The sequence below is a fragment of the Temnothorax americanus genome, unplaced genomic scaffold, assembly GCF_048541705.1.
Source record: "Temnothorax americanus isolate GAGA-0224 unplaced genomic scaffold, ASM4854170v1 Scaffold11, whole genome shotgun sequence".
In the NCBI taxonomy this organism is placed as follows: domain Eukaryota; kingdom Metazoa; phylum Arthropoda; class Insecta; order Hymenoptera; family Formicidae; genus Temnothorax; species Temnothorax americanus.
This window is the reverse complement of record NW_027509242.1, coordinates 68,233-90,741: the sequence shown is the minus strand read 5'-3', so window position 1 is coordinate 90,741 and position 22,509 is coordinate 68,233. Positions and strand designations below refer to the sequence as shown.

At 40.9% G+C, this 22,509-nt stretch overlaps 3 protein-coding genes, 1 long non-coding RNA gene and 2 other non-coding genes across 14 annotated transcripts; 3 read left to right on the top strand and 3 right to left on the bottom strand.

The window, feature by feature from the left end:
* Nucleotides 1-437: 437 nt before the first annotated feature.
* Nucleotides 438-8,167, bottom strand: LOC143905603 (27 kDa hemolymph protein-like). Of its 2 annotated transcripts, XM_077421126.1 has the most exons (5): nucleotides 8,067-8,167; nucleotides 7,566-7,802; nucleotides 2,684-3,166; nucleotides 2,274-2,442; nucleotides 438-2,084 (listed from the first exon to the last, which is right to left on the bottom strand). In XM_077421126.1, the coding sequence occupies exons 2-5, from the start codon at nucleotides 7,603-7,605 to the stop codon at nucleotides 1,799-1,801; spliced, it is 978 nt and encodes a 325-aa protein (XP_077277252.1). In that variant the 5' UTR covers nucleotides 7,606-7,802; nucleotides 8,067-8,167; the 3' UTR covers nucleotides 438-1,798. The 2 variants fall into 2 exon arrangements, with proteins under 2 accessions (XP_077277252.1, XP_077277249.1); XM_077421123.1 differs by lacking the exon at nucleotides 8,067-8,167 and having other exon boundaries at nucleotides 7,566-7,860.
* A 287-nt stretch (nucleotides 8,168-8,454) lies between these two features.
* Nucleotides 8,455-8,526, top strand: Trnad-guc (transfer RNA aspartic acid (anticodon GUC)). The gene has a single exon. It is a non-coding gene; the product is annotated as a tRNA-Asp (tRNA).
* A 326-nt stretch (nucleotides 8,527-8,852) lies between these two features.
* Nucleotides 8,853-8,923, top strand: Trnag-gcc (transfer RNA glycine (anticodon GCC)). The gene has a single exon. It is a non-coding gene; the product is annotated as a tRNA-Gly (tRNA).
* A 780-nt stretch (nucleotides 8,924-9,703) lies between these two features.
* On the bottom strand, nucleotides 9,704-18,026 carry LOC143905564 (calcyphosin-like protein). Of its 8 annotated transcripts, XM_077421062.1 has the most exons (7): nucleotides 17,861-18,026; nucleotides 17,241-17,433; nucleotides 14,801-14,859; nucleotides 12,413-12,569; nucleotides 11,477-11,654; nucleotides 11,036-11,245; nucleotides 9,704-10,720 (listed from the first exon to the last, which is right to left on the bottom strand). In XM_077421062.1, the coding sequence occupies exons 1-7, from the start codon at nucleotides 18,009-18,011 to the stop codon at nucleotides 10,619-10,621; spliced, it is 1,050 nt and encodes a 349-aa protein (XP_077277188.1). In that variant the 5' UTR covers nucleotides 18,012-18,026; the 3' UTR covers nucleotides 9,704-10,618. The 8 variants fall into 8 exon arrangements, with proteins under 8 accessions (XP_077277188.1, XP_077277197.1, XP_077277222.1 ...); XM_077421071.1 differs by lacking the exon at nucleotides 17,241-17,433 and having other exon boundaries at nucleotides 17,872-18,026; XM_077421096.1 differs by lacking the exons at nucleotides 17,241-17,433; nucleotides 17,861-18,026 and adding an exon at nucleotides 15,006-15,206 and having other exon boundaries at nucleotides 14,801-14,871.
* Nucleotides 18,027-18,097: 71 nt separating this feature from the next.
* Nucleotides 18,098-21,810, top strand: Gp93 (heat shock protein 90 Gp93). The gene is made up of 5 exons (XM_077420959.1): nucleotides 18,098-18,227; nucleotides 18,316-18,381; nucleotides 18,475-18,555; nucleotides 18,906-19,512; nucleotides 19,649-21,810. The coding sequence occupies exons 2-5, from the start codon at nucleotides 18,336-18,338 to the stop codon at nucleotides 21,303-21,305; spliced, it is 2,391 nt and encodes a 796-aa protein (XP_077277085.1). The 5' UTR covers nucleotides 18,098-18,227; nucleotides 18,316-18,335; the 3' UTR covers nucleotides 21,306-21,810.
* On the bottom strand, nucleotides 18,468-22,260 carry LOC143905635 (uncharacterized). Its single transcript, XR_013259268.1, has 3 exons — nucleotides 22,151-22,260; nucleotides 22,010-22,086; nucleotides 18,468-18,576 (listed from the first exon to the last, which is right to left on the bottom strand). It is a non-coding gene; the product is annotated as an uncharacterized LOC143905635 (long non-coding RNA).
* Nucleotides 22,261-22,509: the final 249 nt, after the last annotated feature.

The following is a 22,509-nucleotide window of genomic DNA, read 5'->3' as shown; positions in this document are numbered from 1 at the left end:
GGCGCTGGCCCCGCCGAACGGCCGAACATGCACGAACATTCTCGATCATCCGCCCCCTCGCGGCGTGCGCGCGAGAGCCAATCGGAGCTCACGATTTTCGTTACGCTTCGTCAAGCCCGCGCAGATGGCGCAGATTCGCGAGCGATCCAATGTGCGCGCGCGCGGCCATCGGCGCGGGATTTTCAATCTGTTAACCTTAGCGACTACTCGCGCACAATATATGTGGACGTGAAATAAAATTGACGAGAGTCAACGATATTGAAACGTGTCCTTATACCGTTACCGTCTTGAAGACTTAAATAATTAGATTTTAAATAGAGAGGAAGCATCTTTTTTTCAGAAACGTTAATGACATATAAAAATTAAAATAAAGATCTTTTGAATATATGGAAAAATCATAAATGTTCCAACATCTGTTAACAGTCACGACAGCTTGGTTGTAAAGAGAAGGTGCTGAGTTTATTAAATACACTGCCTTAACAAAGTAAATACAAACACTTTGGTACTTAAACTATGCGTTAAGATACATTTGCCGTAACTTATATCGCATTTGTATTTCTATGGTACGCGAACGCGTGACGTCCACGTGTTTGCATCTTAAATCGGTAAAAATGTCGTGCGAGTTTGTTAATTCTAAACTGCTTTACGAGCAATACTGATGCTTTATTCTTCGACCGTACAAAGTAGTAAAAGCTTTTTACGACCTAACGTCACACGTTGTTAATTTGTAAAATGTACCACTGTGTTTCTTTCCCGGAGAATTAACGTGTTCTCTAAAAAAATCTATACGTGTAATAAAAATCTGAATTTATTGAAACAAAGATGTCTTCGTTGTAAAACGCAAAGTTACCTAAAATCTTATCTAAGGTTTTTGGAACATGTACAAAAAATGTATTCGCGTAAACGTGATACTATAGTAATACGATTCATCAGATATAATGTAAAATATATTTTATTTTTTTTTCAATCAAAATTATTACTTCACTTGTTACACGTTTTACTTGCATAATGTAGCAAGTAACAGGTGTAAGTAGTTACATAAATATAACCGCATAAATAAAAGTATTCTTATGTATAATAAACGTGGACATATAAAATATATAGCAATATATTCATATTTGTTATATAACTTTGATTTGAGTAGCCGTTAAAGGAAAGGGCCTACGTGTAAACCGTTTTTGATATTTTTGAGTCAAATATCTAAATTTCCAACTTCTTAGATTTCTCGTGCGTATACCGATATAAAAATAAACCAGTATTCAATCCCGATGGGAAAAGATTTACAAAATTATTTTACAAAATCTGGATAAAATTTGAAATGCCGCACGCGTCTCGATATATTTGTAACGATACTTGTAGAACGTTAGATTATTGTGCAAATATTGATAAATATTTGCACGATTTATTTCTAAATAATATTTCAGTAAAACAGCAGTGTTACGACGTCATCATTTTGGTGCACGTATTGCGAACGTCCTCTCAGTTGAGCGCGGCACGTATAGTACATTTGCGCACGCGTCCTATCGGGGAATATAACTTGAATACTTGCATATTAAATTAATTACATTAAGTATTGAACAACGTAAATTATATTACTTTCGAAATAAGAGAAAGTATGTCTATGCGAGAAAAAGACCTCAAATTAAACCTAGTTTTGTAAAAGAATAAGAAACACTTGTACACGTAGAAAAAAAAGCATAAAAATGAAAAGCATAATATATATCGTTTATCCAGGGCTACATACAAACTTTCATATTATATCTGTTCACCGTATCTTCAGGTATTTTGAACATTGTTTTTATAATGCGTTTACATTGTAATAGCTACTGATAAAGCCACTGTAGCTCGTTACGAGAGACAAAACGATAGATAGACGCGCTATGGTTGAAAGAGCGCCCATATGCGAAGCGCTAGATCCAGACTGTGTGCCGGTAGCAGCAGCGCTTTGTGCCGCGTTGAGTAAATTCTCGCACGGCGTCGCTCTCCTCACGAAATTAAATATAGAATCCATAATATTTGCAGGCGTGGGATCCGAGCACTTTTCCAACTCCGCCACAACGCAGCTTTGGAGTACGGTCATGTCCCTGCGCGCGGTGTATATCGAGCAAATATATAAGTTTTTCCATCCCGTAGAGAAGACGGTGGTAAAATACCAATATTAACTGGGTTGAACTTCATATCTCGTCAAATGTGCAAGATTTTGAATATAAATGTTCAACGTGGCAGGAATATCGGGGAAAGGAACAAACTCGTAAACTTGGAGCGCGGCTCACCTGCATTCTTTGATACCAAAAGTCAGTGACGGCAGACTCTCTAGTCCCACTAAACCATTCGTAGTTGGATCAGTTCTCGGTACGTAACCACCGTATGTACGGTTGGCACAATCCTGAATCGCTTGCTGCTTCGATTGGAAGCATTCCGGTCCTCCAGCTGAGATGAAAACTGCAAAAATTGGGTGATGTAACTCAAACTGATGGGAACGTTAGCCATATTAATGCCACGAGAAGCGTCTAAAAGATACCTCCAGAAAAATCTTTATAAAGTTTATTCGAAAAGTATAACTTTTTTTCAAGACTCTCTGATTTTAGAAATGTTCCTCAAACGTTTCTTACAGATGTCTATGGAATTTGATATTATTGTTACAAACGTAATAAAACGTAAATAAAACCATCGCGTCACATACGGGCGATTCGATCTCCTTCCTTAAAGCAAATAAACTCGAGCAGCGAGTCGGTTATGTTCAGCACTATTTTCTTGTTCTCCCTCTCCTTCTCGTCCAGACACTGTTCCACCGTCTGCGTGAAATTGCTCACGCAAGCTCGCAGAGTGGCGCGCTTGCCGCAGTAGTTCTTGAAGACGATATCCAAATCGCCGGTCGGCTTGTACTTTTCCATCTCCGCCTGGAGTTCCGTAATGTTGATGAGCGACCGAAAACAATGTCCCATTTCAATTTGCGCGCGATGAGCATCCTCGAATGCTTTTGGACCGCCGTTTTTTGTACACTTCTCCTTAAACAGATTTTTCGCGTCTTCGACGGAGGGTAGCGCCGATGTGTCGACGTTCTTCAATTCTGGGACGTCGCCCACCACGTTGCTGACTTGTTGCAGAACCTCGTCGGCAGATGGTAAATTCTCTTTCTCTCGCGAATGCGTACATCCAATGATACCTGAAACGAGGAAACGATATCAATTTCAGAAATAAAATTCATCGAAGAATATTTTTCTTTCATATTGCAGCATTATATCGTCACGTTTTTCCGTTGGGATTACCCGCGATTACACGACGACTCTGATATGAAATACTTGATAGTGTTATTGTTTATAGTTTTGAAGTTGATTTGCATTTAAAACTACATAGCAATATGCACGTATCACGTTTGCCGCGTGATGTTTTTCTGATATTTTGTTCGCAATCATCTCGCATTCTTTCGAGCGGAGCAATTTTTTGTTGTTGTAATTTTATCGTAATTTACAGGCGTGACACTTATTCCGTAGATGTACGATGCGATCTGCAAAAGTATACGCTAGTAAAATAAAGAGGAAAAAACACAGGACACGTTTTATTTTTCACCGCAGTCACGCGCTTGTAGTTAATCACATAATAATTATTCATTACAAATAACTATTCATTAAATGTAAGAGTGAGATATCAAGCCATTGTTATACATCTACCGTTTTCAAGCTTCAATATTAAAAATCCGCGTCGGTATATTTTTAATTTTTTTTAATCCTACGTTACTCGTGGAGGGTAAAGCACAAGTACTTCGGCCTTAGAAATTTAAATTCGGTAAAATTTTTTTATCGATCGACGTCTGCATAAATTATTTCACAATTTCACAAAGAAGAACTTTTGCACTCGCGTCTTTTAAAAGATACATATATGATATTATCAATCCCACGCGAGTAACGTAAGATTGAAAACGAGCGGGCAGACTTCTCTAAATTTTATCTCCGAATTCTTCACGATTAATAAATTTTATCCCTTTTAAGTTATATCGGATCGTTCCGACGACGACAGCGAGGCTGCTCGAGAGATCTTTGTTCGGAGCACGCTTCCTTGCGAAGCTTCCTCGTGGCCGCGCGAGGTCAAAATGCATAATCTACGCGGACTTTGTATCCGTCGTACTCAGCCTTCAATGAGTGGTCTCGTTTTATCTTTCTAACTCGTTGCATTTTTCGCGCGCAGGAAAAGTTCCGCGATGGAGAACACTGCCCAACCATCATCCCGACCTTGAACGTCTCTTTCAATTTTTGCCGAGTATATTTTGATCCGTCGATGTTCGACGTTTCGTATCGACGATACATCGCGAGGAAGCCGCTGCTGTTTCTCTTTTCATCGCCGTCGTGTAAAGCAGATCTCTCATCGTCAGATCTCAGATCTCGCCACGATGAGTAATACGGTATTATCAACTATATCAGCTGGGGAATACGAAGCCAAGTTTTGAAAGCGGACAAAGATGTGTCTAAACGTGAGTCATCGCTAGAGAAAAAAAAAAGAGAGACGTATTTTTATATATATATATATATTCGATTGGTCTACATTTGCTACAAGATAGTAACTAGGTAGCTGCACGTCACATATCTCCAGATTTTCCAGTTATCATCCGCAGTGTACTAGATTTTGATGTGGCACGTGATAGATCAGGGAATCTTTTTAGATCGAAGACAAAGCAAAGTTTTCTCTTATCTTGTTTCAAATTTATTTACGTCAGAACTATCGTGCCTCTAAACGGAAAACGCGAAACAGAAACGCGCATTGCGTAATCTTCGTCAGCGATTCTCAAACATACGTGGAGTTTCTGTGAATATATATATATATCCGTCAGAATAACACAATCGTGTTACGTTCAGCAAAATTGTACGACGCGTTACGTCGACAAGCGTCTTCTATACTATTTGCAGGGCGATCCAACACTCGTTTCACATTTATTTATTTTCATTTCACGGGATCGTTAATTTTCTGGAGGACGTATGGATCCGCTGACGACGACAAATCGTTCATATTTCGACTCCTCTTCGCACGTTCACCAAAATTTCGCATTCAACGACTTCGTCTTCCGCGCTAAACCGACAAAGGCTTACATTTTAATAACAAAAAAATGAATGGCGGTAAATCTGCATTGATTTATAGTCGAACGACGATCGTAAAGCTCACACGCGGACCAAACTTCCTTTTTGCGCGCGTTGGCGTTTCGTTTCGCGCGCGGCAAGTCCTTGCCCGACGACGGGAAGTCGCGCGCGAAGCACAAACGGTTCAGAGCTTGCAATGCACGCACGCTAACGCACAATCCCGATGACGGAAATTCAAGAGACCGGAGAACGAAAGGCAAAACTTGACGAGGAATTGCTTATCGCGTTGAAAAAAAAAACGATCGTTCCATTTGATAAAATATTTACCCAGATTCCGTTTCTTACACGCCTAATTTTAAAAATTTACGATATTTAACGGAAAAGTCGACGGAGATTTAATAAAATGTCAGACTCTCTAACTTGACGGATGATAATAATTATTGCAACCTGATTATTAATATAGTTGGCGACGTCGAATATAACGAGAGCCCGATGTTCGCTGATATAACAACAAGGTTCGAGCATCACATTTAAATGCGCAATCATGGAGCAAAGTGCGTTGAACACTGTATTAAAAACTTGCCGATCAACGATCAAACGTTATCGCGAACCAACGACGGATCTGATGGAAGAAGAGATAAGTTTTGAAAACACGTTGGCTAAATAACTTAACGAGCCACGCGACGAGGGTCTCGTTTGATTTATTTTCATTTACCCGCGCCGCGACAGGCTGTGAAGTCGGCCATAATTTTCGCACGCGCGATACATTCGAATATATGAAAATTACTATCCGCATCCTTCGACAAACGCCGTTATTTCGACGTAGGAGTAACTAATCGAGTATAAAATGACGACGAGTATCCATTCGTCGTTCCATATCTCGAAAATTATCTATAATTTCTAAATCACGTACTTCTTATTTCAAAGAGATCACGTTCTAGCCGACGTATCCGATCAATCCCAAGGGTGACTTTTCGATCAAGGCCGACACGTTCGTATTCAGCTAACAGCCGAATAGCTGAACCGAGCTGAACGTAATACGACCGTACGCCGTGTGTGACCGGCATATAATTAGTAATTAAAAATTATGATAACGGCGGTCCGTCTTCGAAACATTTCGGGACAGCGCACGTTGGTTGCTCGTACGCATAATCTGCCCAAGTATACGCAAGTCATCCAAGAATAAGATATTTGAATTTACACGGTCCGATTTTAGTGTTTCAGAAAATTTTCTTTCGCCTCGCCTAATCATATTTACAGCACGGCATACAACGCGCGTGACTTCTGACATCCGATCTATATATAAACCGACGGAAAAACGATACTATCGACATCATCGTCTTTTCGCGGCGCGAGCATCATCATCCCTTCGCAGTTCGCCTTGATAAAGGAACTTAAATAAGAGCATCTACCCTATATATCGCATTCGCGCACGTTGGAGCGTCAACGCCGCGGATAAACTACCTACCGACGTTCTTTCCAAGTTTCTCGATACCCTACAGTTTGTCTATACAGATTACTTTGCGTATTATATATTATCGAGAGAAACATTTTAAGTAAAAAGCGGACACAACGTACGGGATATCACAGGCTTGTAATATTACAAGAATTTAAACGTTACGCTCGTTTCCGGTGAATTTCCCGTTCTTCGATCAACGGTAAGAACGGCGCAGTTTTAAAATAATTTTCAAGTGTCTCTCGTGCAAATGGTATACCCAACAAAATGGTATATATCTTTTATTTTCCACGCGGCATACGTCAAGAAAGCATTTGGACACCTACGTGGACTTCCTCGCGTACTTTCCTATAACACGTTCCCGGACGACGTTTATCCGTGTTTCCGATTGATGCGGTTGTGACTTTCTCGGTTTATCGTTTCTATGCCACTACGTACCCTTCGAGCGACTTTCTTAGACCGTCTAAACGAATCTTTCGCTAAAACTGTCGCGCCATCCAAAACCATCGATCTAACTCGGCGATAATATCCCGTTAAATTTCAAAGGCACGGAACGTTCATTCCGCCAAATACATTCTCAAGATTATGCGAGAGAGATATTCTATATGTACCGTGTACCGTGTACCACGTACCTATATCTGTATCTAATCGAACATACACGTATGTATTATATTCATTTTTATCAATGCAACGTAATATTTTAATCTCGATTTAATTTAGTTTTTGTCTTCTCCTAATTTTGCGACGTAGAAAAAGATAAAAAGTGAGATAAGTTAAATCGAGATTAAAGCTAATCTAAACTAGAACAGAACGTAATGAATATTAGCCGAGAAGAAGATAAGACGACAGTGATGAGGGCTGAAAAAATGTCTTATCTGCTGATCGGCGCCGATTCTAGTTGAGACTGCGATGGGTTGTAAGATCGCGCCGTTGTAGCCAAGCGAGATTCGGACATAAAAATAAATAAATAAATAAATAAATAAATAAATCCGTGAAACGTGAGAATATGACTGCCATGGACGAAGTACGTCCACACGTACCGAGAAATAACGCTACGGCAGTGAACGTGGCGCACTTCATTTTGGCTGCGGACCTTCGACGACGGCGGGAGAGAGGAGGCGAATCGAAGGTATCGCTGTCCGCGGCACGGGGCACGGTCGAGTTCACACGCGCGCGCACGTCGCACGTCGCACGTCGCACACCTCGGATGACGCACTGCGCGTGCACTCCTCAGCCTCGGTCCTCGCGCAACACAAAGTACAGCCGTACAGAAATGCCTGCAACCGCATAATGCTCGTATATGTACGCGCGGGCGGCCAGCCCACTTCCACTCCACTTGCTTCCACTACCACTACTTCGCTCCACCGTTAGCTGGCAACAACAGAGAGAAGGGGTGGAGGTAGAGAGTAGGATCGTAGGATGCAAGGAAAGGGAGATAGATAAACGGAGAGAGGGAGTAAGTGAGAGAGGCACCGAGAGATAAACGGGGCGGGGGGAAGAAAGAGATAAGGACAGAACAACACACGCAACCTACAACCTACCCTCCACGACGACGACGACGACGACGATCACTCTGCTACTACTACTGACAACTGCACACTGCACACTGCAGTCTGCACGACTGCACACGCGTGTGCCAATTGCCGACTGCCGAATTGCCAATTATATATACGCACGCGCCATCTTGCATCCGCGCGATGTACGAACTACGAAGTTTCGTTGCTGACCGACTGACCGCTGACCGCGACGGATATCTCACCGTATAATCGCTGTAGGAGTTCCCCGTAAATATATATCCGCGTGTTAAATTTATCGAATGATATCAATGTAAATTTTGCATTTGACAAAATTAAATAAGTTTCGTTTATTTTGCGAGTGCTCGATTTTCGTCACATATGTATCGCAACGTGTAGGTACGTTAACGTCAAGTCCTCGGTAGTATAGTGGTCAGTATCCCCGCCTGTCACGCGGGAGACCGGGGTTCGATTCCCCGCCGGGGAGGATTTTTTTTTTTTCAAATTAACACGTGTAATTTTAATACATACAATGGATAAAGATCGCTATACGTGTATTATAAAATTTTTATTCTAGAAATTTAGTCCGTTCTAGTTCTGATATTTTTATCTTTTGATTATAGACATATATTAAGTATAGGTACGTTAGCAGGTTCAGCGAGAGGGTGTTTTAGAGCGCGAAGTGTTGGTCGCGATATAGATTGTAAAAGTTGTAAAATTACAAGTACAATATTATAAACATATATGTGGTAAATTTGAAAATCTAGTTTACGCTACTACTTCTTATGCGTGCCGAGTAAGGTTCCACATCGCGCATCGGTGGTTCAGTGGTAGAATGCTCGCCTGCCACGCGGGCGGCCCGGGTTCGATTCCCGGCCGATGCAATTTTTTTTTGTGCCGTTACTTTCTTTCGTATCGCGCTCTGCAAATGTTATTTAATTCGATATAAGTACTTCACAATAGTTGTGGACTTTTCGCCTCGTACGTGCCACATAAGATACATTTTCTCTGATTTGTCGTATCTGTAAATTTAAGTACGTGCAGGGATTAAAATACTTTTAGTTTCCGTTGAGAAAATATATCGTTATCTTTGCGGGACGTCCTCCGAAGAGCAGTCCTCAAAGGTGTATATTTTATTGTAGCAGCTAGTCGTTGATTACGTAACGATCGTAAACCAGGTCTTGCGATTGCTTCGCGTTCGCGATACCGTGGGTATGTAGCAAAGATTGCGTGCGCTTTGCGGTACACGTTCGCACATTTAAACTTCGGTTTCAAACGAAGCCATATCCATATGCGAATAAAGCGATGAAGAAATTTATTTTATGAAAGAATAAATATATACTGCATATATATACATATATGTATACCGCATTCACATTATGCGTGTCTTTTTTTACAGACGTTACTTTCGCTTCGATGTTAATTTCGAGAATGTTTAGCGGAACGAATTTCACGGAAGCGCGTCGGCGTCGCGCTCATTCCCAGAAGAGCGTTGAGCTTATCTGCACTATTACGTGCACAGCCCTACCCTGTTTTTGCCACTCGATATGCTCTTAGTCAGATAATTACTTTTCATTGACGCGTACGTTAATTCTTGATTAGATCGTACTTGGCTATTTTTCCTTCCAAAAAGGCACCCATCGCGTATATTAATAATTATCCGATTTGTTACAAAAACTAATGCGTTTATTTCTAGTTCTTGTTTTACATCTTACTTTTATTGCACCTACAACGTAAATTAAAACCAATCGGCCGACGAATGGAACGCTTCGTCTTGAATCCAGTTACATCGAAACCACATAGGGAGTTTAGGCGCGTAAAAAGTCAATCCGTTTCATAATCGCATATATAAATATTCGCGGAAGAATAAACGTAGGATTACAAAAAGGGCGGCTTAAAAAGACGCGCGAGTGTGCGCCGCGTGCGGTCATGCGGTGCGCATCCACCGCGCTTTGCGCTGCAGACGTGGTCCCTGTAACCGACTTGTTTTATAAATAGCTAATAAAGCGTCAAGGAAGAAGAAGAAAAAGATTGTCAGACGCACACGTATCTCGCTTTTGTTTGCGCAAGTTTGTCGTACAAACTTTTCATAGTTCAAAAGTGAAGGAGTTATCGCGGTTGTCCGGCGACCGAGTAGCTCGACGAGAGAACAAAACGTAGCGAGGGTATCGGAGATTAATTTTTAAGAAGTCTCCCAAGATCGATTTCCACGCACTTCTTTTTCTTCTCCTTGATCGAGAATATTCCGGTGCGGGTTAACGATTAATGAAATACATATAGTCAGTTTTATAAATTTGATCATCGGTACTCGCGGACGACTCGCGCGCATTAATATTGAACATAGTGTAACATGTTTTTGCTAGATTACGCGTAGTGGAAGTCTAACGAGAATACGAGTGCAAGTCTAACGAGAAACTAAGGTCATTTTGTGATAACGTAACAACGATATTCATTTATTGTACATTAGTTTAGCGGAATAGCAACTTTATGGTTGTTAATGCGCTCGACGACCGCCAGTGGAATAGACAGATGCAGGATCGGCGTGTTATCTCGCGAAATGCAAATAGAGAGATCAAGATTCACAGCTTATAAGCGTTGCGCACCATCAAGTCGAAATACGCATCGTTGTCTATACTCGCGCTCATAGCGCTGTAATAATTCATGAATTCTTCCTCCGTTACCTGTAAAGCGAAAAGAAGAACGATAACACGGTAAGCGACGTGTCTGGGGATTAAATAATTTTTTAATATTTTTACGATAAAAAGTTGAAATATATATATCTAATGATGAATATAATGAATTAGAAAATGGAGCACTTAAAGAATTAAGAGAACATTGGATATTAATTCAATTTCGCATTATTGGCTAAGGCTGTTAGCTAAAATATTTATAAGACGCACGTAGGCAAGATTTTATACACGGTTTGTCGAGCACGTTTATTTGTGCGAACTTAATATGTGAGAAACATCATAAAACATCACAAAACTAATACTTACGACACCGTCGACATTGCCTCCGACCTCGAAATTCGAGAGAAACTTATTTAAAATACTCTCTTCGCTTTCCTCACCGCTGATATAACGCGGATGACATTTCACGTTGTAAACCGTTCGTAGATCGTCGATGGTGATCCGCCCGTCGCCGGTTTTGTCCAATTTCTGAAACGCTTGCTCTACCACATCTCTTCGGCTTTGACACATCGGTGGCTAAAAATTATTTTATTACCTCAATTCATTTCTATGATTACGCTACATCCACACGTATTACATATTTTATTGCTCATCCGCACACGTTAAAATCGACAATTCTTAAAAATGATTCTTTGCTTGAATGACGCATTAAATGTTTCTAAATGTAAGTACACGTAGACGATTCTTGCCCAAAGTATAATAAAATGAAGAGTTAAGTAAAATTAAAAGAGTTATAAGCGAACTCACTCTTATGCCGACAAGAAACTCATCGACGCTAATATTTCCATCCTCGTCGGTGTCGAATTTCTGAAAAATTTCATTAATTTCATCGTCGGAAATTTCCATTCCAGTTTCCTCTAAACCCGTTTTAAACTCCTCGAGATTTAGCTTGTTGTTGCCATCCTCGTCCATTCGACGGAATACCCTGAAAATATACAAATAATGCGGGGGATTCAGATGTCTCATTGTCAGCGTATCATTACGCGACGTACGTGACGACACAAAGGTCGAGGACGGCAAGGTTGAGACTGATTCACGTGCAGTGAATCGAGTGAAAACCGTATATCATCATTGCACGCACACATCTGTGACACTGAATCTTATTCGCGAATAATTAACATTAAATTTTGCATCCACTTTTGATTTCGTTCTACATCTCTTTTATCTCGCGTAACTAATATAACGCGAGCTTTGCTTTCTTCGCATTTTTTTTTGCATTTCACCTTGTTAGCGGCACATCGTTTAAATTCAAATGCCGTCTATTGAAATTATTGCAGTTTAGCTTCTACGTAAAATCTATCGTTGTTCCTTAAACTTGGGATTAATGTTTTAAAATGTATAAAAAATCGAAATCCCCCTTTTCTTAAACGACAATCTCTCTTGAGAAGCACACGTATGCCACGTGCAAATTATATTTTTATTATATCATTACGAATGATGAAAGTTGTAAAAATACTGATTTCTTTTTTCAAATCCTACTCGAAATGCGGTAAGTTTATTTAGAAAGAACGACCGATCAAAATGTAGCCAATTATATGAGAAAAAGAAAAAAAAAAGAATGATTCACAGACACGACCTAGTTAAGAGGAACGTAATAATAAATAGTTTTAACGACAAATGCGGCTCTATGATTTCGTAGATTTACTTAATAGCAATGTAAAGGGATGCTTTTTCGAGACTCACCTACCCAAACCAAGAATGCCATTGGCACCCCTAGCCAGGCAAAGTAGACGCAACTTTTCAATGGAATCCGTGGTGGTGCGTATGGCCCGCTGGGCCTTGTTGATCATTTCAATCTCCTGTCGCGTCGTAGCACTCCGTGGCCTCAAGCTGAACATCGCTGGGAAAGGGAAAAACGTCATTCGCTCACGTGATGAGTATGAGTCAGGTGTGATACGTAGAAAAAAAAAGAGAAGGAGAGAGAAAGAACGAGAGAGCCACGCGTATTTACATTCCAAAACTGGGTATATTGAGGAAGCTTTAAAAAGAATCAGAAATGTGTTAAGACGCGCATAAAACATAAGCTTTTTTATAAATAACGTCAGCACGTGAATTAAATTTTTTTTCACTCTGGTTAGTCTTTACAAACATTTATAAGAAAGTTTAAGTTTTTTTAACGAGTTCTAATGGAAGACTCGTTGTCGCATATCAGTTATAACAAAAACCTGTTAAAAATGTTAAGAACTAAATATATTTTGTACGTTTAATATATGAAGAATATGTGCTAAAAGTATCTTTTGAAAGATTTGAAAAATATGACCACATGATTTTCTTTCACGATCAAGTGACAAACAAATCTAACACCGTGAAAAAAAAGCGATCCAATAAAATAGGTAAAGGAACGTACATCGTACATCTATGTATTTACTCGTTCGCAAACATAAATTCTCCGACACATAAACTTTCTTCCTATTAAGTATGGAAGATCGATGAGAAACATTGACGACGTGTCGAATACCTAACGAACAAAGCTACACGTTCGCTCAAACGTAGTGAGATACAACGATAAGGTTTTTCACTATCGTGCGCACAAAGCTAGATGAAAAGTGGGTTATTGATTAACCGCCTCTGTTGCTCGTCACTCGACGATAATGCACAGTTTTCTACATGGCGCGACATCGACGTTCACGTATCCCGTCATCGACCGCCACGTGTGAAAGCGACCGTTCGTTAACAGTTTTTAATTATTTCGTGAACGATCTCTTGGCTCGCAATAATGCGGGAGATTGCAACGCGCACCGGCACTTCTATTCTGAAAGCTTCGTTCGCGTAAAAGCCTCGGTCGTTATCGCTGAACACTCCCTCGACTTTTATCTGCGAAATTCTAAAATACACGAAATCTATACCCGCGGAATATATGTATATACATATAAACGAAATTTATCAAATTAAAAACAACTTGCCAATATTTTTTATCGTTTTAACACGACATTTATCAAATATATTCAAAAAGTTTGCACGTATCATATTATGAGACGTACATTGCTATAAAAATAATGTATTAAAACTTATGTTAAAAGATACTCTCAGCGGTTATATAAAAAATCTAAAATAGTTTTATGCTTTGTTAATATTACCATTTCAGAATTATGACCGGTATCAAAATCGCGGTAGTTTAGATGACAAAGCGATAAGTTATATAAAGTTAATATCGTATATATAATATATATATCGGTGACAAGTTTTTCTACATAGCATACGGACATACAAAGTACCTACAATAATAAGGACCTCGTCGTAACGATCACGACTTTGCATCTCGCAAAGTCTTGGCCTGCAGAAAAACTTGTCATTCCCAAACGGAAAATCGTTTCAAAATAATTATTAAAAATCACTTTAACGCTATTTAACGGTATTTTGATGTTATGACTTTCCGTTCCGTTTGAGTTTTGTTGGTAACCAGAGCGCCGTCGTCGCGATATTAAATATTTGCGAGCGAATGACACGTATGCTATGAATATTTGCGATCGAATGTATATATAGCATTTCATCCGGAAATAGAGTATATAAAAGGAACAGAATATTCATTTTGAAAGCGTGCCTTGCCTCAATCGTGTGACAATGCTTGACATAATGTTTGACAGTGCTTGACAATGGAGAAGAAAGATGTTTGCATTAACGAATAGAGGATTACATTTGAAAATTAATTATGAAGCACAGAGAGACGTATCGATAATCGAAATAAACTAGTACACGTTCTTTTAGAAATTTTTTTACTTTTGTACGCAGTACGATCAATACCCAAAATAGTATAGCGATTATTTTTCGTATTGTCTCGAGAGTTACTAGACCTAAAATTGAACATAAATAAATTTACGTAAACTTTATAACTTTAAACTTTAGTTTTTTAATTAATTAACGACATTCGTAACTTTGAACCGTCATAGATATTTGACAACTGCATATTTAAAAATTGTAAAGGCTTTTACATATTCGTTGGTTCGGACAGGAGGTTTGCGCGAGAGAAACAATACTTTTCTCCACGTACACCATACAATATGTAGTATAGCTAAGACGTATCGTTATTATACATATTATCCAAAATAGCTGCGTAAAGCTACAACAAAATACCTGCTATATTATCCTCCGTTTCTGATAATGCAAGGTCTCGTACGTCCGTTGCGATATTCCTGCAAAAGTTACTACGTACGAAAAAGTGTGAGTGTGCGTCGCTCGGGTAAATAACTCACGACGAAAATCCGCGACGGAAAGATAAATATCCGCAAAACGGTCCAGTAAACATTCTTCCTTCCGCGTTTCGCGCGGCATCACTCACCTTAACACGCGGCTTTCGGCGAACGTGATAAACGCGATGGAGAACGCGGCGGAGAATCGGGAGGACACGCGCGCGTGTGCAATGGAAGACGGTTCACGAGATCACGAGACCAGCAGCGGAAGGAGGAAGAAGAACCGGAGGAACTTGGTTTACTCTTCGCAAGAGGAGGCCGAGGAGGCGAAGGAGGCGAAGGAGGCGAAGGAGGCGGCGGCGGCGGCGGCGGCGGCGGCGCGACGTTTTGTCCAAGAGGACCGGAAAGCGAGTAGCGATTGGCGTTGGCGGTCCCTCGGCATAGCGGATCGCGTCGTGCACACCCTGGACGGGAAAAGTCTATACCCTGATGGGTCCCCGGACTCCCCGGCCCGGAGCGTCACGATGTATCCATAACGACCGATTTGTCACAACACGCCCATCGCGATATCGCATATCCGCTCCGCGAGCCGCAAGTGTGAGTGATCGATTGGATCGATCGATCGATCGCCGATACCGATTGTTTCCTCCAGGGGCGAGAGCCGGGCGAGGGCGAGGTCGAAGAAGAATATTGGAGAACGCGCTCATCGTCGTCGCGTCCGCATGTCCGCATATGTATATACCTATATGGTCGAGAGAATAATCGGCGGGATCACGCTCGATCGCTTCGCGATTTATGACAGTTAAATATAGTCGCGATCAAGATGTATTGTGTGTTTCATTTCAGCTACTTAAAGTTTTTATTTGTTTCGCAATGCGGAACAAGCCCATAGATATTACAATGAAATTTGAAACAAATAAATTCCTAGGTTCACGCGTTAAAAAAATTAATAGATACATATATGTGTTATATTACATTAATAATATACTTGTGTATATTAACGCTTAATATTATAACATTATACGTTATATACGTGACGTTAGGTTATCGCCCAACTGTTTATTTCACCACCGCGCGGTAATGTTACCTTTTGACCTCTATATATTGGTCTCGATAGACCCAGACTGACCCAGACCAAACAACGGCATCGTATAGTAGAAAGCCCGGGAAGTAGAAGACGTACCGTACATATATTTAATCGGCCCTAGACTAGAGCCCCTTGGATAACACGGTTGCTAGCGTGTTACGTGATGCGGTATACGCGGTAAGTATTATGTATAGGGTGTTCCGCGTTCTTCAACTCTTACATTTATTTACTTTTGCGCTTAAACTATAACAATAACTAGCAGTATAGGAAGATGACAAAATGATACACGTGGCGGCCAAACGGTAAACGTTACTGATGTATATAAACGACGAATGTATATATAGTTACACAGCAACGCGTTTGCCACTAAAATATGCACGCGTGTCCGCGAACACGGCGACAGCTTGTGAAAATAGACAATGATATTTCTTAAGAACAATGATATACTTTATCGACTGCAAGCTGGAAGATAATTATTTTCTTATTTGATACCGTGGCTTCGAAGAACATCGCGACACCTCGAAAACGCCCCAAAAAATGTCTTAAAATTTCGATGCCGTCGCTCGTGCGTGAAATTGTCGAAAGAACATCGTTATAAAGTTTCTAATTGTAAGACATCTTATTTCGGACATCACTTTCACAGACATTTGCAGGCAAAGTTAAGCTGAAATGTGCTAAGAATAAGGAGAAACGTGCAAATATGATGTTTAAAAAAAAAGAAGAAACACAAAAGAGGAGTTAAAATTACTTTTGATAAACCAATAGATCGATATCTATTTCTTATACACACATAATTACATAAGAAATAAAGGTTTCTATAAAAATCTACATTTTACTGCTATTTTGTTTTCAAAGACGCAGGTTATTTTACAATCCTAGCGTCTGCGCCATGCGGCGCTAATATTTTTTTATCATTGTAGTATTAAAATTAAATCATTATATGTATCTATTTATTAAGTACGTCCAGTTCTCATTTCACGTTCTTCTTTGTTTTCATAAAATTTCATCTTAACCGTGTGTCACTGTTGCGACACTGAAATAATAAAAAAATATTAATAGACAGATTACTAAACTTGAACGCTATTTAACTTTGCCATGGCGCCGTGCCATCGATGTATTCTAATCGATAAACGTTGCTGTAATCAATAAATATATGCTATAAATAGCTGGCGGTGCTTACAAAAAATATCTTATAAAAAATAGCATTCGAATGCTTTTCTTTCCCCAGAAAATCATGAAGATTACTAATCTGTGTGAGATGTCTTTCAATAAAGTTTTAAAAACATATAATATATACCTTTGAGTAATCTTGTAACTTTCTTTGTTGTTCCGTTTGGCGGGATTTTGTTGCACGTTTACCGGTATAGTTGAAATCTCTGTTTTGCCAATGTTTGCACACGTATCGACACTGATGGAAACAAATGTTCTTTGGTCCTTACTTTGCTGCTTGCAAGTTTTCTCACTTATTAACACGTGATAACAAGACCGTCCTGTTTTATCAAGCAAAACTTTTTAGCGATAAACGATTCTCCATTATATATCTATATTCATTATCATCAATTTAGGTACATACATACATACATACATTAACAGATAATCGCCTACATTAGCAGAATAGTTCGTGCTAACTTTTGCGTCGCTCATTTTAATTGTAAGAGCATCAGCGGAACAATCAAAATAAATATGTATGTTTGTTTAGAAAAAAATTGTTTCGTGTCATCTCACGGTGACAATAATGTCAATAATATTTAGCCGACAACGACGTGTTTTCGACAGTATCACGCGCTGGGGTCATGTACATACACGTATACATATACTTCGATTTATAATTTAGCCGACACGACGTATCATTTTCCATACCATCCGCTCGCCGAACACACTGATAATTTGATTTCCGCGTATCATAATTCTACGTACGTCGCTCTAACCTACGTAGCCGTGACGCCGTGTCCGGTATTCCGGTACTCCGGACAGTCCGGATACTCCGGTGTCGAGCTGGTCGAGCAGCGCCGACTGCGCCGAGTGAATCTTCTAGAACGGGATAAGAGACAGACATATGTGGCGACATGTGCGTGAGTGCGCGGCCGAGCCAAGAGCCAATCGCGCGGCGCCATTTGTACGGGACTGCCGTCGGACACGCGCGGCGCGGCGCGGCGCGTCATTGGCCGACGCGTGCTGCGTGGTCTGACGCGATTGGACAGCCGCGTGTATTCGTGTATCGCGCTCCGCCGTCGCCGTCGCGACCGTTCCGCGACAGTCGGCAACAGTCGGTGAAGAAACAGCGGTACGTTGACAGTGCCAGTTGTGGCCAGTTGCCAGTTGCCAGTGGAGCGAATTTGCTAGGTCGTCGATAATCCCTTTCTCGTTCACAGTCCTTCACGCCGCGGCGACGATGAGGAAACTCTACCTGTTGATCGCAGGATTATTCTTGCTGGCGGGTAAGCGGCCCCTCGCGTTACCTCCAACGAGATCGGTTCTCCCTTGGAACAAAACGTGTCTTCCGATATTTAACGCGTTTATTTGCTCCCTAGGATTCGTCCGGGCCGAGGATGAGCTCGAGGAAAACACCGTGGAGGATGATCTCGGCGCCAGCCGTGAGGCATCGCGAACAGGTTGCTACCTTACAGTTTAATCTGCGAACAAAGAATCGATTCGCTTCGTCCCATGATTTTTGACGATAGTGAGACGTCAACGTGTAGCCAACGTATTCAAACGTTATAGTTATAATAGAATTTAGAAAAGTGCAAGTTTATTTCACCAAAGTAGAATTTCTTTCGTGTATAATACGCGTTGTCCACGTCTCGAGTTAACCTGAAATTTGTATATGATCTGTTGGCGAATCATTGTAACGTTGTCGAGTACGTTAACGAGATTTTGTCTAAAAAAATTAAGCTGAATCAAGTCAGATTATTTATAAGAATATATAAACTATTGCCGCGTGTATTTAAATTCTGTTGCGTAGATCACGAAGCGGTACAAAGAGAAGAGGAAGCGATAAAGATCGACGGTTTAAATCCTGCTCAGATAAAAGAATTAAGGGAAAAGGCCGAGAAATTTGCATTTCAGACCGAGGTCAATCGCATGATGAAACTTATTATCAATTCCCTCTACCGCAACAAAGAGATCTATCTCAGAGAATTGATCTCGAACGCATCTGACGCACTCGACAAAATCAGATTGCTGTCTCTCACGGACAAGAGCGTCCTGGAAACAAATTCTGAATTGGCTATCAGAATAAAAGCTGACAAGGAGAATAAAGTATTGCATATAATGGATTCCGGTATCGGCATGACGAAGCAAGATCTAGTAAACAACCTTGGGACCATCGCAAAGTCTGGCACAGCTGAATTTCTGGGGAAAATGCAGGAAGTCACGAGTACTCAGGACACGAACGATATGATTGGCCAGTTTGGCGTGGGCTTTTATTCCGCGTACTTGGTTGCGAATGTCGTTGTCGTTACTACCAAACATAATAAGGATAAGCAGTACATCTGGGAATCTGACAGCTCGAACTATAGCATCGTTGAAGATCCACGGGGAGATACGTTAAAGAGAGGAACGACCGTAAGGTATGTCGTACACGTATTCTCAAGCAACGTCTACAGCCGTAATCGTAATATATATTTTTATTTTCTACTAGGTTGAAGCACTAATATAATTCTAATATTGCGTTTTTTCCCCCCTCCCCCCCCCCCAACTTTACAGCTTACATTTGAAGGAAGAAGCATCGGACTTTCTAGAACCAGATACGATAAAGAACTTGGTGAAGAAATATTCGCAGTTCATCACGTTCCCCATATATTTGTGGAACAGCAAAGTTGTACAAGTCGACGCGGACGAAGTGGAAGAAGATAAGCCTGTGAAGGAGGACACGGAGAAAGATGATACCGAGGACAAGGAAGACGAGGAGGATGACGCTAAAGTGGAAGAGGACGCGGATGAAAAGAAACCTAAGAAAGTGGACAAAACGGTGTGGGATTGGGACTTGTTGAACGATTCGAAACCGATTTGGACCCTAAAGCCGAACGAAGTTGACGAACAGGAATATATTGAGTTCTACAAAACACTCACCAAAGATACGCAGGAACCTCTGGCAAAGACACATTTCGTTGCGGAGGGTGAAGTCACATTCAAGTCCGTCCTGTTTATTCCGAAGGTTCAACCGACCGACAGTTTTAATCGTTACGGTACCAAGTCCGACAATATCAAGTTGTATGTCAGGCGAGTGTTCATCACCGACAAGTTCACCGACATGATGCCGACGTACCTGTCCTTCGTTCGTGGTATCGTGGACAGCGATGATCTACCGCTCAATGTTTCGCGCGAGAATCTTCAGCAACACAAGTTGATCAAGATCATCAAGAAGAAGCTCGTCAGGAAGGTATTGGACATGATCAAGAAGATGCCCAAAGAGGATTATCAGCAATTCTGGAAGGAATTTAGCACAAACGTCAAACTAGGCATAATCGAGGACGCTCAGAATCGTGCGAGACTGTCCAAGATGTTACAATTCCATTCGTCGGCACAGACGGAAATGACCTCTCTACCCGAATACGTCGCCCGCATGAAGCCCGCGCAGCAGTACATCTACTACATTGCCGGTTCGTCCGAGGAAGAAGTGAAGAACGCGCCATTTGTCGAGCGGCTGGAAAAGAAAGGCTACGAAGTGCTGTATCTGACAGAGGCGGTGGACGAGTACGCGATCTCGTCGTTGCCCGAGTTCGATGGTAAGAAGTTCCAGAATGTAGCGAAGGAGGGTTTCACGCTAGACGAGGGTGAACGGGCGAAGGAACGAACGGAGCGAGCGAAGACGACGTTTGAGCCTCTAGTTAAATGGCTGAACGACATCCTGAAGGATCATATCAGCAAGGCGCAAGTGTCCGAGCGTCTGACCGATTCGCCCTGTGCCTTGGTTGCCAGCATGTACGGCTGGACCGGCAATATGGAACGTTTGGCGATCTCGAACGCACATCAAAAGACCGCGGATCCACAGAAAAGCTACTATTTAAACCAGAAGAAGATTTTGGAAATCAATCCGAGGCATCCACTCGTCGGAGAATTGCTACGCAGAGTCGAGGTCGACCCGGCCGATCAGACAGCCAAAGACATCACCCTGATGATGTTCCGTACGGCAACTCTGCGATCGGGCTACATGCTACGGGAGACCGCGAGTTTCGCGGCGAGCGTGGAACAGCTAATGAGGAAGAGTTTGGGTATCTCCTTGGACGAGGTACCCGAGGAGGAGGACGCGCAGGACGACGAATCGGCAAGCAACGAGAAGGTGTCGGATGTCACGGCCGAGGACGAGAAACGGGAAGAAGAGGAGGAAGACGAGGAGCACAAGAAGCACGAGGAGTTGTAATAGAAGAGAGTTATAATACAGCGATATACATTGCGAAAGACTTGTTTTATAAGCGTAGCTATACAATGTATATAGTTACCTTAAGCTCTCCTAAGATGCGACCTTCATCGTCGCAGGTTTGTAAACAATTTAGATACGTACAACTTGACGATATGTACGTTACGTCGATCTGCGATCGTGCAAATTTTCGAAATCGATGTTAAAAGGAAAGGTAAAACGCGTATATTTAAATTCTTTTTCTACGTGAAACGCCATTGGTCGCAACATTGTCGTCCCAGACATCGCGACGCGTGTCTATCGTCGATATCGGTTAACGTGTAGATTTCGAGAGATTTAAATATTTATTATATTATCATTTTTCAATCTTCCATATCTTTTTAGTAACGTGAAGAGAGTATTGACTGAACACGTTACCGACGTATGGCATGTTTGTGATAGGTGTGAATGTATTTGTATACGTGAAAAACATAAAAATTATATTAAAGAATTAAGTATATCTACTGTATTGAGACGTGTGTATTTCATTAATATTTAAAACCTAAAAGTACGTATATATTTAGCTTTAACAGATCATCGAGTCTAGAATGAAAAGGAAAATTCATTAATACATTTGTTATATAAAAATCTTAAACGTCAAGACTAAATTAAGATTAAATAAAAGATGTTTGAGATATTTTTATATAGGCTTGTGACAAATTACGTACCGTTTGTGCATTATAATTAAAGATGACGCAGACGTTTATCGACGTTCTATAGATTGAGAGTCCTATTCAGTCCAGTCCTATTCTATGTATTAAATATTAAAAACTTACGTGTGTTGCAACATTTATAATATGTATACATACATGCATATAAGATGGCTAAAGTGTTACACAGATACCTCAGGAACCATAAAAAGGTATTCATGTTTGCAAAATGTACGTTTATAAAAGTACAAAATTTTGTTATACGTTTGATGATAAAATGAATCGCGTAGAGTAAAGGAAACAATAGACGCTTTAAACTTTAAACAAGAGTAAGTACTGTAGGAACGCCCGAACGCGGCGCTAAAAAATTTACGAGCGAGCAATAAACACGTATACACGACACACGTACCCTCGTTCTCGTGCTAGAAAAAATGTCAGCTTTTGCTTTTGTCAAACAGAGTACGTAATTTAACGTAGTCGCGAGCAGAAGTGCGTTCGTTGGCGAGGAATACGTTTGG

What these genes read in the sequence shown, in the direction of transcription:
- LOC143905603 (XM_077421126.1), bottom strand. Translation starts at nt 7,605, where the DNA reads ATGAAGTGCGCCACGTTCACTGCCGTAGCGTTATTTCTCG. An exon ending in TGCCGTAGCGTTATTTCTCG is followed by an intron (nt 3,167 to 7,565) that starts GTACGTGTGGAC and finishes TCCTCGTTTCAG; the next exon opens with GTATCATTGGATGTACGCAT. An exon ending in GGAAGGAGATCGAATCGCCC is followed by an intron (nt 2,443 to 2,683) that starts GTATGTGACGCG and finishes CAATTTTTGCAG; the next exon opens with TTTTCATCTCAGCTGGAGGA.
- LOC143905564 (XM_077421062.1), bottom strand. Translation starts at nt 18,011, where the DNA reads ATGTCGCCACATATGTCTGTCTCTTATCCCGTTCTAGAAGATTCACTC. An exon ending in GGCATTCTTGGTTTGGGTAG is followed by an intron (nt 11,655 to 12,412) that starts GTGAGTCTCGAA and finishes GTATATTTTCAG; the next exon opens with GGTATTCCGTCGAATGGACG. An exon ending in GAGGCAATGTCGACGGTGTC is followed by an intron (nt 10,721 to 11,035) that starts GTAAGTATTAGT and finishes TTCGCTTTACAG; the next exon opens with GTAACGGAGGAAGAATTCAT.
- Gp93 (XM_077420959.1), top strand. Translation starts at nt 18,336, where the DNA reads ATGAGGAAACTCTACCTGTTGATCGCAGGATTATTCTTGCTGGCGG. An exon ending in CCGTGAGGCATCGCGAACAG is followed by an intron (nt 18,556 to 18,905) that starts GTTGCTACCTTA and finishes TCTGTTGCGTAG; the next exon opens with ATCACGAAGCGGTACAAAGA. An exon ending in AAGAGAGGAACGACCGTAAG is followed by an intron (nt 19,513 to 19,648) that starts GTATGTCGTACA and finishes CCAACTTTACAG; the next exon opens with CTTACATTTGAAGGAAGAAG.